The sequence below is a fragment of the Podarcis cretensis genome (assembly GCF_951804945.1).
Source record: "Podarcis cretensis genome assembly, chromosome: 4".
Classification (NCBI taxonomy): domain Eukaryota; kingdom Metazoa; phylum Chordata; class Lepidosauria; order Squamata; family Lacertidae; genus Podarcis; species Podarcis cretensis.
In genome coordinates this window covers 27,778,881-27,791,850 of record NC_137173.1, presented here as the reverse complement: position 1 = coordinate 27,791,850, position 12,970 = coordinate 27,778,881, and the positions used below count along the sequence as shown (strand labels likewise).

General features: G+C 42.6%; 1 protein-coding gene and 1 long non-coding RNA gene across 3 annotated transcripts in view; one reads left to right on the top strand and one right to left on the bottom strand.

Moving 5' to 3' along the window:
• Positions 1-3,230: 3,230 nt before the first annotated feature.
• On the bottom strand, positions 3,231-10,861 carry LOC307215173. Its single transcript, XR_013838346.1, has 3 exons — positions 10,726-10,861; positions 8,721-9,350; positions 3,231-7,239 (listed from the first exon to the last, which is right to left on the bottom strand). It is a non-coding gene; the product is annotated as an uncharacterized lncRNA (long non-coding RNA).
• KATNAL1 (katanin catalytic subunit A1 like 1) overlaps positions 10,704-12,970 on the top strand; it is a 38,982-nt gene continuing 36,715 nt past the window's right edge. Inside the window, exon 1 of one of the 2 annotated variants that reach the window (XM_079973878.1) lies at positions 10,704-10,819. Coding sequence is in view for 1 of the 2 variants with exons in the window: in XM_079973877.1 (XP_079830003.1) it covers positions 11,652-11,688 (37 nt within the window). In the remaining variant the exon portion in view is untranslated. Of the gene's footprint in view, positions 10,820-11,636; positions 11,689-12,970 lie in introns of those variants that run through there. The other variant, XM_079973877.1, reaches the window with a different exon arrangement.

The window sequence follows — 12,970 nt, the reverse complement described above, 5'->3', positions numbered from 1 at the left end:
ACCTGCTTTTGTACATGTCCTTGCTGTCCTGATGGTTAGTTGTTTTCCATCCTGCCTGCCTGAGGAAGTGCTCTATATAATTCTCTCCCCTTGAATGCCCTCGCTTGAATATTAGACAGCTGCCGTCTTTTGGGCAATATCTTCCTCTTTTCAACAAATTGTTTAAGTTGAGACCTTTCCAAGTCTGCAGCTGTACTGGAATTGTTTTTAAAGATGCCGTTAAACGTGTTTTTACCGTTCTATCGCTAGTTGTTTGCCTCCAGGGGCTCCTTTGGGAAGATTGGTGGTGGTGGGGATATAAATTTTATAAATAAAGGATCAAAAACTCGCATAAGCAAATATTTTGGCCCAGTAACAGGCATCAACATGACCCTTCAGGAAATGCTAAGGAACAGCCCCATTTGGAGTATACTATGAGCTTCTCTCCTGCAAGGCTTGTGCACCCACTGACAGACATTTCCCTCTCTTTTCAACTCTCTTGTGTCTCAGAAGACTCCCTGTCTGATTTCTTGCTCTGAGGAGATTAGTGTCTTGGGGGAAATACAAAAAACGACAACCAGTGCTTTACACTTAAAAAGAAAAAAAGGAAGGAAACTTGAGGTTGGTGGCTTGGCAGGTGCAACCCTTTTCAGGCAAACATCTGTTTTAGTGGTAGCTCGGAACCAGTGCATGAAAGCAGAAAGCCTGCCTCTGCTCCCTTCCCTTCCCCTTTTCTTACTGTTTTTACAGACATCGAGGTTCCTGTAGAGGAGATGCATTCATGCTGCAATTTCACTCAAGCTTGCACATTGAGACTTTGCACTGTCATACTTGTAAAGGGGGGTTACCAAGGGTGAGGACGACTTCCTTTTAGACCAATAACTGTTTAATGCAGCTGTTATTGTTCTACATAACAGCCAGACTTTAGTTACTGCACAAAACTGGTGTAAAAAAAACCCCTAAGCTGGGAAAACTTTGATCACATTCGCAGCATACTTTAAAGCTCTATGATACCACTTTAAACAGTCATGGCTTTCCCTAAAGTATTCTGGGAGCTGTAGTTTGTTAAAGGTGCTGAGAGTTGTTAGGAGGCCCCGGAGCTACAATTCCCAGAGTTCCCTGTGCATTGGGGGAAGCCGTGACTATTTAAAGAGGTATCATAATGTTTTACATGTATGGTGTGAATGTGGTCTTTGTGAAGGCTGTTATCTTTTTTTTGAAGGATACAGGTACAGTTTGGTATAGTGCAGTAAAATTGACTTAATAAATACAGTTTGCCTTAAGGGGCTAGAAGGATGTTATTACCAAAGACGATGTCGGATGTTGGAGATGTTGCGCCTGTAATGTAGGACTCTATTAAAAGCATTTTGCAGAAAGTAATAGTGTAGCACCCTGCTTGTGGTTAACGCTTAGCTGGAATGAAATATTCAACGCAGCAATAGAGAAATTAAAATAATAATTTATTTGTCAGACAAATAAATGAGAGGCACAGTGGTATATGGTTACCAAGCTCTGGCCTGCCCTCCTGCCATTCTGGCCAGCACTTATATTTCCTTAATCCAGCCCCCTTGCTCCTCCTGTGGCTGCCTCTGTCCAATCAGCCTGGTTGAAATTCCTATTGGCTGTTTGCTAGAACCAATCACAAAAGATACACCCATTTCCTTTTGCCCTTTTATGGGAAACAAAAAGCTATATATTCTTCTATCTATAAATGACAAATAAGTAGTAATATATCTTACATGTGTCTCAACAAGGAACCTTAATTACCAGCTCACCTCGCCCTATTGCCCTCCAAAACAGATGGTTTAATCTTAAATTTTTATCTTAAACAGATGTCAAGGATCTTGAGTTCACATCATCATTGAAAGATCTCCTTCTCTTGGAGGTCTTTAAACAAAGGCCTGACAACCATATGTGTGTTCTAATGATGTTTCCTGCTTGGCAGGGGGGCTGGGCTGATGGCTGATGGCCCCTGTGATCTCTTCCAACTATATGAAATAAGACTCTAGCATAAGGATTTAACATTTCTTAGCTTCTAATTCCTTTGCATAATTACATTTAAGCCAATATATTTAATACATAACATAGATAGCTTTTTAGAAGAATAAACCTTTTCAAAGTAAAAAAGGAAGGAACAGTTTCCAGCCTCAAAATAAGATAGGAAGAAACCTATCTTCTCCAACCAAGCCAGTTGCCTTTTTCACTGCTCTTGACCTTTCAACCTTAGGAAAATATGGCTCAAGTTTAATGGGAGGCACATGGTTTTAATTTACTATTTATCAACTCTTAATTATGTTTATCTTTTTTTTATCTTCTGTAATATGTAGGGTCAGTGTAACCTTGGCTGTCAGCCTGTAATTCCCTTTTTACGACTTTGAGAATTGTTTTCTGCTATAAATCAGGGGGCCCCCTTGTCCAGGAGAATAAACATCTTGCCAAGGTTCTTAGGCAGCCGGTCTTCTGCCTGGCATGAACATTTGAAAATCTTTAAGCTCTTTTTAAGATACAGGCCTTAATCAAAAATATAAGCTTTGATAAAAATGCAGGCTTATGATTAGATGCCTCAATAGCAAAACAGCTGAACATGCAATATGATGAAAACTGTTGCTATGTCCATCCATATATATAGAGAGAGAGAGAGGGAGAGAGAGAGATTGATTTAAATACATACAAAAAACAGTAAAAGTAATAAGTGTAACTAAAACAAATGCATGCAGAGATAGAAAAAATAAAATGAAGATACAATAGGGAGGAGAGGAAACCTAAAAATAACTGAGAATACAATTCAGCATTCAGCTATCAGATATTTTAAAAGTGGGGTGAGTCAATTCATTTCTCAATAAAGCCTCTCCACAAGCTTATCTGTAGAACAGGAGGTTTAGTGGGCTGTTCAGCTAAGTTAAAATAAGAAAAAAACTTAATAGCATGTCGAATAAAAAATATGTTTTTAATGAACCATTAAGGATTCTCCGTCCTGAAATATCTTGGTTGATTTCTATTTAACACAAGTGGAAAAGAAACACAAAAAGATTGTTTGGGTAACCATATCAAACTAGGAACATAGAAAGCTGAATTACCGTATTTTTCGCTCTATAACACGCACCCAACCATAACACGCACGTAGTTTTTAGAGGAGGAAAATCCGTAGGCATGCTACCCGTAGGCATTCCCTCCATAACACGCACAGACATTTCCCCTTACTTTTTAGGAGGAAAAAAGTGAGTGTTATGGTGCAAAAAATACGGTATACCAAGTCAGATTATTGGACCTCATAGCTTAATATTATCTTTGCTGATTGTCAGGTTTTCAAACGGCACATTCCAAGCCCGTCCTGAGGAACCAACCCTGTAGATGCTTTCCCACTGAGCTATGTGCTTCCCATAAATGGCCCCTTTTAAATCTTTATGTAGCCTCTTCTTTTACAACCTCTATTTATTACCCAGGCAGCTGACAGTTTAAAATCATGGCTTAGATTTGCTCAGCAGTATTTCCAAATAGGCACGCCAGCCAGTCCTTCAAAGATGCAGGCTCCACACCTATTCAAAAATAGATTTTCCCATGAGAAGGTGCACAGCTTGTTGCTTCATGCGGCACATCCATAGCACATTTGCCTCATTTTCCTCTCAGCTCTTTTGTGTGTGTGGTATGGGCTGCAAATACGTGATAAGTTGTGGAACAAGGTAGGGAGAAAAAGAGATTCCAAGAGGCCAGTCAAAGAGAAATCCACTGGAATGAAGAACCTCTGAAGCAGAGTGACCCCTTATGTATGAAAAGAAAGTAGATCTTCTCATGCTACAACTTGAATCTCTACACAACTTGCTATGTGTACGGTAATTTATTCTTCACAGATTGTATGTCTTCTTGAAATCACTAGGTGGCGTTTGACTATGACACTTGGTTGAAAAATTCAACTAACACCCTATCCTACCCTTTTTACATGGGAGCCAGGGCTAAAGTAACTAGATGTGAGAAATGCATAAATCCAACTCAAATAAATAAAGAGACATAAGAAGAGCTCTGCTACATTAGACCAAAGGCCCATCTAGTCCAATATCCTGTTCTCACAGTGCCCAGCCAGATTATTTACTTATTTTATATGCCACTTAAATGTCAAAATAAGCTTCTAAGCAATTTACAAAGTATAAAAAGCAAGTTACACAAACCATTGAAATATAAATATCCTTAATTCAAATACACAATAAAACAGCATCATTAAAATAATACAAAAATAAAAAACTAATGTCAGGAAATCAAGGGAATAGCAACAAGCGTATCTTCAAATGCCCGTGAAATCTGTTGCTCACATTTCCACAGTAGTTATATTTTATTTTTTTTAAAGGAAGAATTCAGTTAAGTTCACATCTAACTTGGCCCTTGGTCCCATTTATTTCAAAGTGACTTCCAAGTGATTAGATTTAGGGTAAGGATGCATTTATTGTATTATCACAAGTCATTTTTGTGATTGCAACCAATTTCCCACTGGTTTCTGAGATTGGCTGATGAGAGAATGGCTCTTTCCATGTCCTGAATGAACCTCCACTTCTGTTGTTGCTGAACAATGTCCACTTTGAAATGTTAAGTAGATCACCAGCTTGACATCAACAGGCACCAATATGTCTGCCAGTAATTCTTATGGCACCCACAAAAGGTCTCCGTAAATATCCTCTCAAAAATCCACACTAGATGAGAGGTTTGCATTGGCTTGGCCTCTCTGACATGGAACATGCATCCTTAAATATGTCCATATTTCTTGGATGCCAGGACTTTTGGAGAATGGCAAAGAGCACTTCTCCATGAGTGTGCGTGGCAGTGGCCGATGCAGGCTCCTTTCCCCACATTGATGGGCTCGGGGAACATGTCAACACATTCTGTGGTCCTGCCTCTTTTCCTGCTCTTTTAGATGTGGCAGCCATTTTGTGTTATGCCACAGACACGCACCGCCCCCCGGCAGCCATTTTGTATTTGTTACCTATGGCACCATCTCAAAATTCCAGATATGGCCACAGGTCCCAAAAGTTTGGTGACCCCCCCTGGTGGTAAGGATATGTGGCTCAACATAACACATTCTTTCTTAATTAGTTAATTAATTAATTAATTAATTAATACCTACTGGCACAAACACCTGTTTACTGACTTGCTACATTAAAAGAAATAACATCATTTTGGGTGGCTATGAAAAACCAGCAGGGAAACTGAGTTTGAAGAGAGAGTAACAGAGTATCATACCTCTGAAACACTACATCCACATAGATTTCTGAGCTCAGAGCTCTGAAATGACATGATGTGAGTTCCAGCAAAGCATGCAATCCACTTTTGTCACTGGGAAAAACAGAGACCACCCACTGATCACCAAGAACAGCTGATGTCTTTTCTTGGCCTAGAGAGTGCATTCACTGGACTCATATGGCCATATGCACTCATCAGGAGAATGTGATAAGAAATACCACTGTTCTTTGCACTGCAAGGGAAAACAGGTGCCGTGAGAGCCTATCTTTGGGTAACTCTGTGTCTGTGTGTGTGTCTGTCCACCATAAAGCATGTATGATTTTCAGTGGGGAAAGAGAACTTTAATTGCGGTTATTCATAATCCAAGTTATTCATAATCAATACTGGAAAATGTAGGCTATAAAAACCCAACTCTGCTCTCATCTGCACTTGTATAAATCAGCCACTCGCTTGTTGTCCTCATTTTATTATTGATACCTCAATGTTCCAAAATAATCCATCAGGTCCTAAATCAGGCAAAAAAAAAAAAAAACATACTTCAGATGGATGCCGCTTGCTTTCAAGGCATGTTCCGGAGCCCAGGAGGTGATGAATGTTAGGCAGCGTTGCCAGATTACCCATTTAGAACATGCTGTCTCAAATCCTCATGTTTCATTTTTGTTTAGTTTATTCAGACTGTTGCCTCATATTGCCATCCTCTTTCTTTCAATGACCCAGACGTATTAGCTGCTGCCTCTCATACATAGAGGCTTGCAGGCCCATCCCCCTCGTCTCCTGCCCATCTGTTCTCTTGCAAACACTCTTTGCCTTTTTCCACTCCCAGAGGGAACCAGCTGACAATCCACATTGACAAACTGAGGGGGAGAGGAGAGAGAAGCAAGGACAAGGCAGCCCCCACACTCTGTGAGCAGGAGGGCTTTCACAAACATAGCAGCAGCCTTACAGCAGGAAAAAGCAAATCCTGTCCATCAGCTCGTTCTCCCACTCAGCCATTTGTTCAAGTTTCCTGACTGTAATAACAAATCCTAGTGTGCAAGTTAGCGCCGTGTGGAGCATACCTAAATTCTTGTTTTTAATTATTTTTTTAATGGGCTTCCAGTTTTCAGAATACAGTGGTACCTTGGGTTAAGTACTTAATTCGTTCCTGAGGTCTGTTCTTAACCTGAAACTATTCTTAACCTGAAGCACCAGCTAATGGGGCCACCCGATGCCGCACAATTTCTGTTCTCATCCTGAAGCAAAGTTCTTAACCCGAGGTACAATTTCTGGGTTAGCGGAGTCTGTAACCTGAAGCGTATATGTAACCTGAAGCGTATGTAACCCAAGGTACCACTGTATACAAACCTAGTTGCATAACAGCATAGTGCTTACATCAGTATAGATAACAATAAACGAATAAAAACCGAATAACATTAAAATCCAGGTCTTGTAAAGTGGATGAGCAGCCCGAAATTCTTGTATCTTTTTGTACAAAAGTGCAAAGCAGTTTTTGCTGCCTGAGATGGGACTCAAGCCCTTCCTCTGTTCTTCCACACCACCAGCAGCCACAAGTCTAATATAGCTTCATCAAGTCGGTGGTGAAAGACTTGGCCGAGTTTTCTGAGGCTTGGCCAGGCGAGACTTGAAGGAACCTGCAGGAGGGCTGCTGACCAGACCAGTCCTCTGCTGGAAGTGGGGCAGTTGCTGCCCTTCTGTCAAATGAGAAAGGGGCCCAGCAGCAGCTCCCCATGGCCTAGCTGGCAGGCAGAGGTTCCAGTGGTGCAGTAGTGATGCCTCATGGCTGTAATGATCCAGCAAAGCAAGAGTGAGAATTCAAGCAGTGTGGTGCAGAGACTCAGGCAGGTGGTGAGAGTCACTTGCTCAGTTTCCCCCCTCTCAGTCTTATCATCTGAGACGAAGGACCGGGGAGGAATTTGATTCAGTTCACATTTATAGCTGAATTTATCAAATTAGCACTTTCTGAAACCGTAGAACTGAAACATAGCCAGCCTTCCAGATTCACACCGATCTGAATGTTGTGATGGAGTTCAGCAGCTGACCAATGTGTACAAAAATCAATGTATTAGGTAAAAGTGCATAAAAAGGAATATATTAGTGAAAAGAACAGACAAAAATGCATTATAGGGGGAATTTTCTTTTGCAAAAATGTGTACATTAGTCAAAACAGAAGTGGCTTTTATGTTGTGTGAAAGAAAACTCAAAAAGCAGAAATTAAAGGAAACATTGGGAAAACGGAAAAATGTGCTGTCTGGCATGCCCACCACAGAGAGGCTTGCCAAGCAACAGACTCATGAAGTTTTTGGTAAAATATGATTTCTTCTGCCACTCCTACAGAGATAGTTGCCAATGCTGTTGACATGAATTTTATAGTGTTCTTACCTTAAGATATTCTGTTGTTGAGGATGTTTTATTGCATTGCTTTTATGTGTTTTATTGTACAGTACATCATTGCAGCTACATTTGGAGATACTGTTTATAAATATAAACAAACAGAGTGGCATTTGGCACATACGTCCGGATAAGTTGCTTAGTACTGAAACAGATGTGACACCAAAAAAAAACCCCATTTAAAACCAGCCTCAGAGGGATTTTAATTTATGTCAAAGCAGCCTGGGAGAAGGGAATGTTAACCCTGCTTATGTGCCATTATGAAGCTGCTATGACATCCATCAATGGGGAAAAAAACACAGACACAGGTACTTGTAGTGTGTTCGTATTTTTCCACCAACAGGGTCAACAGCTGCATGGGAGTGGGCCAAACTGAACATTGTTTTTCACCAGCTGATGGTGGTATGCATCACACAGGTACCTGATGCACATGGCTTTATTTTGCTTTATTCTGCCTTACAAAGGGGCCTGTGTACTGAATGGAAGTAGAGATTTGAGAAGCCCCATTTTCTTTAGGAAATAACACCTAAGAATCCAATTACATGTGCTGTGACCAGATCTCCTGGTGACCTTTTGGCTACATACACACCATACATTTAAATCACACCTCCCCAAGGAATCCTGTAAGCTGTAGTTTGCTAAGCATGCTGGGAACTGGAACTCTGGGATGGTGGTAAACTACAGTTCCCACGTTTCTTTTCTTTGGGGGAGGGGAATGTTCTTCAAATGTATGGTATATATGCAGTCTCTATGTATTTGTGACTCGTCTTGGGATAGAACCTCTCTAAGGACTGGGTTAAATACCCAGAAGTTGCTAATGGAATCACTAAGGAGAAAAAGACAGACACTAAACTCGGCGGAGCTTACTTCTAAATAGGAATCCACAGGATTTTTGCCAGCTCATCTATCAACCCATGTCTGTTTATATCCACCCACAGTGGCTTTTAAGATTTAAAGAAATTATCAAGAGATCCAATAATGCATTGCCTGCATTACATCTTACTTGGCCTTAAGGGGCAGCCTTTCATTGGAAGATGACACCCTTAGGAGTGCTGTGCAGCAATGAATAATGGCTATTACATTTTTTAGACATTTCCAGTGCCTAATAATGCTGATCTGATACCTACCAGGGAAATTGCCATTTTAGGCCTGGAGCCTTGAATTGAGTCCTTAGCTGCAAGTTACGACTGCAAATTAATGCTAAGGTTGTCATTGCTATTTTAGATGCTGCACCAAAATTATGGCACACTTTGGTGCTGTTCATTGAAAACTCCTTTTTTTCTCCTCTTTGCAGATGTTCAGCCGTCTCCAGCTCAATAACTTGAGCTTCTCTCCGGAGAGCTTTAAGTTCTTTAAATATCTTCAGGTTGCCAGATTTCTTATGTTCTCTATCCAGGAAACCAATTTTGTGTCTAAACTCTCGAGATTAGTTTGACAGCATCTTCCGTGTGTTCCATGCAGCCCAATAAAATGCTGCCTAATTGCTGCCTTTGCAGAGTCTCTGGAGTGAGTGGATTTGGCTTTAGACTATCATTGTGGACAATAAATTCTTCTCAGGCTGCCATTAAGCCTTATTATTGAAATTGGAGCTGCAGTTCTAAGTAACCCCAAAGCACCTTGTACAGTTGCTCCCTTCACACACAGTGCAAGGCTGTGATTTGCAGGCAACTGATATGATGAATGAAGACAGAAACACCAGCTTTCTTTCCTCTTCAAAATGAAAATCAGTGTTTCTTCAAACACAGCAGTGAGCAGCACTTAAGTGGAAACGGATAGGATTTATGTTAGTAGTGACAAAACTGTTTTGTCACCCACCCACCTAGAGACTTAAACAAGACTAAATTTAGTTGGATCTGAGCCAATTTTGTTAAATTTAGTTGTATTTTTTATTTATTTACTCCATTTCAAAGGGCTGCAACAGGAGGAAGGTATTTAAAACACCCTGCTTCGGCTTAAATATGTTTAGTATTGTACTGTTTTCTTTCATTACTGCTGCTAATTTTATTTATAATAATTAACAGCACAATCCTAGGCCCGTCTACTATGAAGTAAAATCCCAGTGAGTTCAATGGGATTTATCCTCAGAGGCTGCAGGATAAATGCATTTTTTTTGTATCAAAAAGCATTGTACGGTAATGATGACTCTATACAGCTTTAATAATGTTCATAGCACTTCAGTTTTACGATGGAGGAAATAAATATAGGTACCGTGTCCACAATTTAATTTTACCATGATTTGTAAAGTTTAATAGAACACATCTTACTATATAGTCAGAGACTTGGTAAAAGCTCAATATGATTTTATTTGTAATTCTTTACTTCATAAAATTTATATACAACTTGATTGTAGGAAAAAACCTCAAAGCGGTTACCGTTTTCCTATGACTACATTAAGGACCTTGGTGGGATAAAGGGTGGGTTATTTAGAAGAGGTAGGGCTGCATCCAGACCCACAGCTGACCCATTGACACTAAAGGAACAAGGTAGTCATGACTACCTTAATTCCCATTGATTTCAGCGGCATGACTGTCTGGCTACAAGCCTGAATGCCTATTTTGTTTTATTTATTTATTTGTGTGTGTGTGTGTGTGTGTATCATGGCTACAAAGTGTAATAATATAATAGTGTAATATATATATATTACACTATATTATTATACTTTGTAGCCATGATCGTTATACATTAACCAAGCTTGCTTGTAATTGAAAAGAAAAATGACATATGAAGGGGGAAAGGGGGCAGTATAGTAACATCCCCCCCCAAAAAAAATATCGGTGAATAGATTTTAAAATGTTTTTTTAAAAAAATGCTGACGTGAGCAGAAAACTCTGAACTGAGGTAAAGTTTATTGGGTCGGGGAGGGGGCAGCAGAAACCGTCCGTTGGTTCGACCCTCCAGCAGGGGGAGGAGCGGCAGGCGCTCTGCACACACGCGCGTGCGCCCTTCCCCTCCCCTCTCCGCCTCCATGGTAACCAATCGCCGCCGCTACCGCGCGCTCGCACCAACGAGCCGGAGGGCTGAGCCCCCTCCTCTCCCGTGCGGGAAGAGACACGCGCGAGCGCTCTCTCTCTCTCTCTCTCTCTCTCTCTCAGGCCGGCCTTTCCATCCTCCCCCCGCCCCGCGCGTTCTCACCGGGTCGTCAGCCCAGAGTCAGGAGGATGCGAAGCCAACCCCCTCGCCCCCAGCCGCCAGCCGCAGTGTTTCGTAGTTAGGCGTCCCTGCGCAGGTAAGCCAAGTCCAAAGGGGTCCGTGGGGGGGGGGAATATTTTTTTCTTTCTCCCCCCTCCCTCTCACTCCTTCGCGAGGCATGATGGGAGTTGTAGTCTCGCCTTCGCCTGGTAGCCCAAGGAGACGCGAAGCTGACGAAAAGACTACAAATCCCAGCGAAGTTCTTGTCTCGGGCTTCGTGCTGCTTCTTTTTGCCTGTGAGTCTCTTTCAACGCCCCCTCCCCGCTCCCGCTTCATTTTGAGGGTCGGCAAGAGGGGGAGGCTGGGGGGGGGAGAGAAAGGCAGTTATGTGGAGGGGAAGGTGGTGGGGAAGCGACCGCAATGTGGGGCGTCGCCCATATAACGGTGTCGAGAGGCCCCTCCCCTCCTCTTCTGCCTGTAGGAGGCCTTAAGATTTCGGGCTCTCAGCCAAGGTTGGGGTGGCAACGTTAGGCAGCTAGATCATGTTGCCATAGGTTTACGCGACAAGAAGGAGCTGGGAAATTAATGAGATATATTGCCATGGCTGCAGAACCAAAAGAGAGAGGAGGCTGTACTTAGGGCTCTGCAGTCATGTCTCCTGTATAGATTTCAGTGCAAAGGACAATAAAACCAGATAATTCCTTGCAGCTTTAATTGTTTTCATTGAAACACTTAAGATTTTAATGGCAACATTTTAGGCGTTTTAAAAGAAGATCTGTTCAGGTCTGCATTGGATGAAGCATTAAGTTGGGTGAAAGCTAATTGCAATCTCACCCTTTTCTAGAGCTGTGCCCTTTCAGAGTTGCAGTGATGTGGGTTCTCACCTGGATGTGATGCTTTGCATGTTTGAAACTGCCACCATCAGTTGAATGCCACAGGTAGAACACTTGGAGTCTTTAAAACACAGTACGTTCCGATAGAGGCATTTCACACAATCAGCCTAAAGTCCTTGTGTGATGCTCGTGAAGCAGCTATGAGTGGCATCCAAGTTAGCAAGGTGTGCTCAGCATACTTTCATGTTCGCTTTAAAAATATTATTATCTCTGTTTCCATGGTGGACCCAGAAGACAAGACCGCATCAATGGGCTTGATGTGGCCAAATAAACATGCAGAATCCTGGCAAGACTGAGGTCCTGTGGGCAAATGGGTATTGATTTGAGAAGCTGCGTAGGTAGCCTGTTCTGGAAAGGGTTGCAACCCCCACCCCCAATATGATTGTGCAGCCTGGGGCAGTTTCTGTACCCAGCATTGTTACTTGAGGCCCAGGTAGCCTCAGTGGCACAGAGTGTCCTTTTCCAGCTCTGGCTGATTCATCAGCTCTGACCATTCCTGGTTAGAGAGAACCAGGCCAGAATGACACATCCTCTGTTAATCTCATGTTTGGATTCCTGTAATGCACTGTATGTATGGCTGCCCTTAAGAACAACCCAGAAGTCACAGTGGGGAATGCTACTGCCAAAATATTGTTCAGGGCAGCATGTAGGGATAATTTAATACTTAACCTGGAAGATCACTTCCAGCTGCTCTAGAGGTAGTTAAAAAGAGAAAAGGGGCAGATCTGGGATTCAGCCTTAGACCCCCCTGAATCACTCCCTAACAAAACACATGCTTATTAGCATGTGCATCTGTATTGGGGTACCTCAGGGTTCCGTCCTCTCCCCCATGCTTTTTAACATCTATATGAAGCCGCTGGGAGAGATCATCAGGGGGTTTGGACTGGGTGTTCATCAGTATGCAGATGACACCCAGCTCTACCTCTCCTTTAAATCAGAACCAGTGAAGGCGGTGAAGGTCCTGTGTGAGTGCCTGGAGGCGGTTGGAGGTTGGATGGCGGCTAACAGATTGAGGTTGAATCCTGACAAGACAGAAGTACTGTTTTTGGGGGACAGGAGGCGGGCAGGTGTGGAGGATTCCCTGGTCCTGAATGGGGTAACTGTGCCCCTGAAGGACCAGGTGCACAGCCTGGGAGTCATTTTGGACTCACAGCTGTCCATGGAGGCGCAGGTTAACTCTGTGTCCAGGGCAGCTGTCTACCAGCTCCACCTGGTACGCAGGCTAAGACCCTACCTCCCCGCGGACTGTCTCGCCAGAGTGGTGCATGCTCTGGTTATCTCACGCTTGGACTACTGCAACGCGCTCTACGTGGGGCTACCTTTGAAGGTGACCCGGAAACTGCAATTAATCCAGA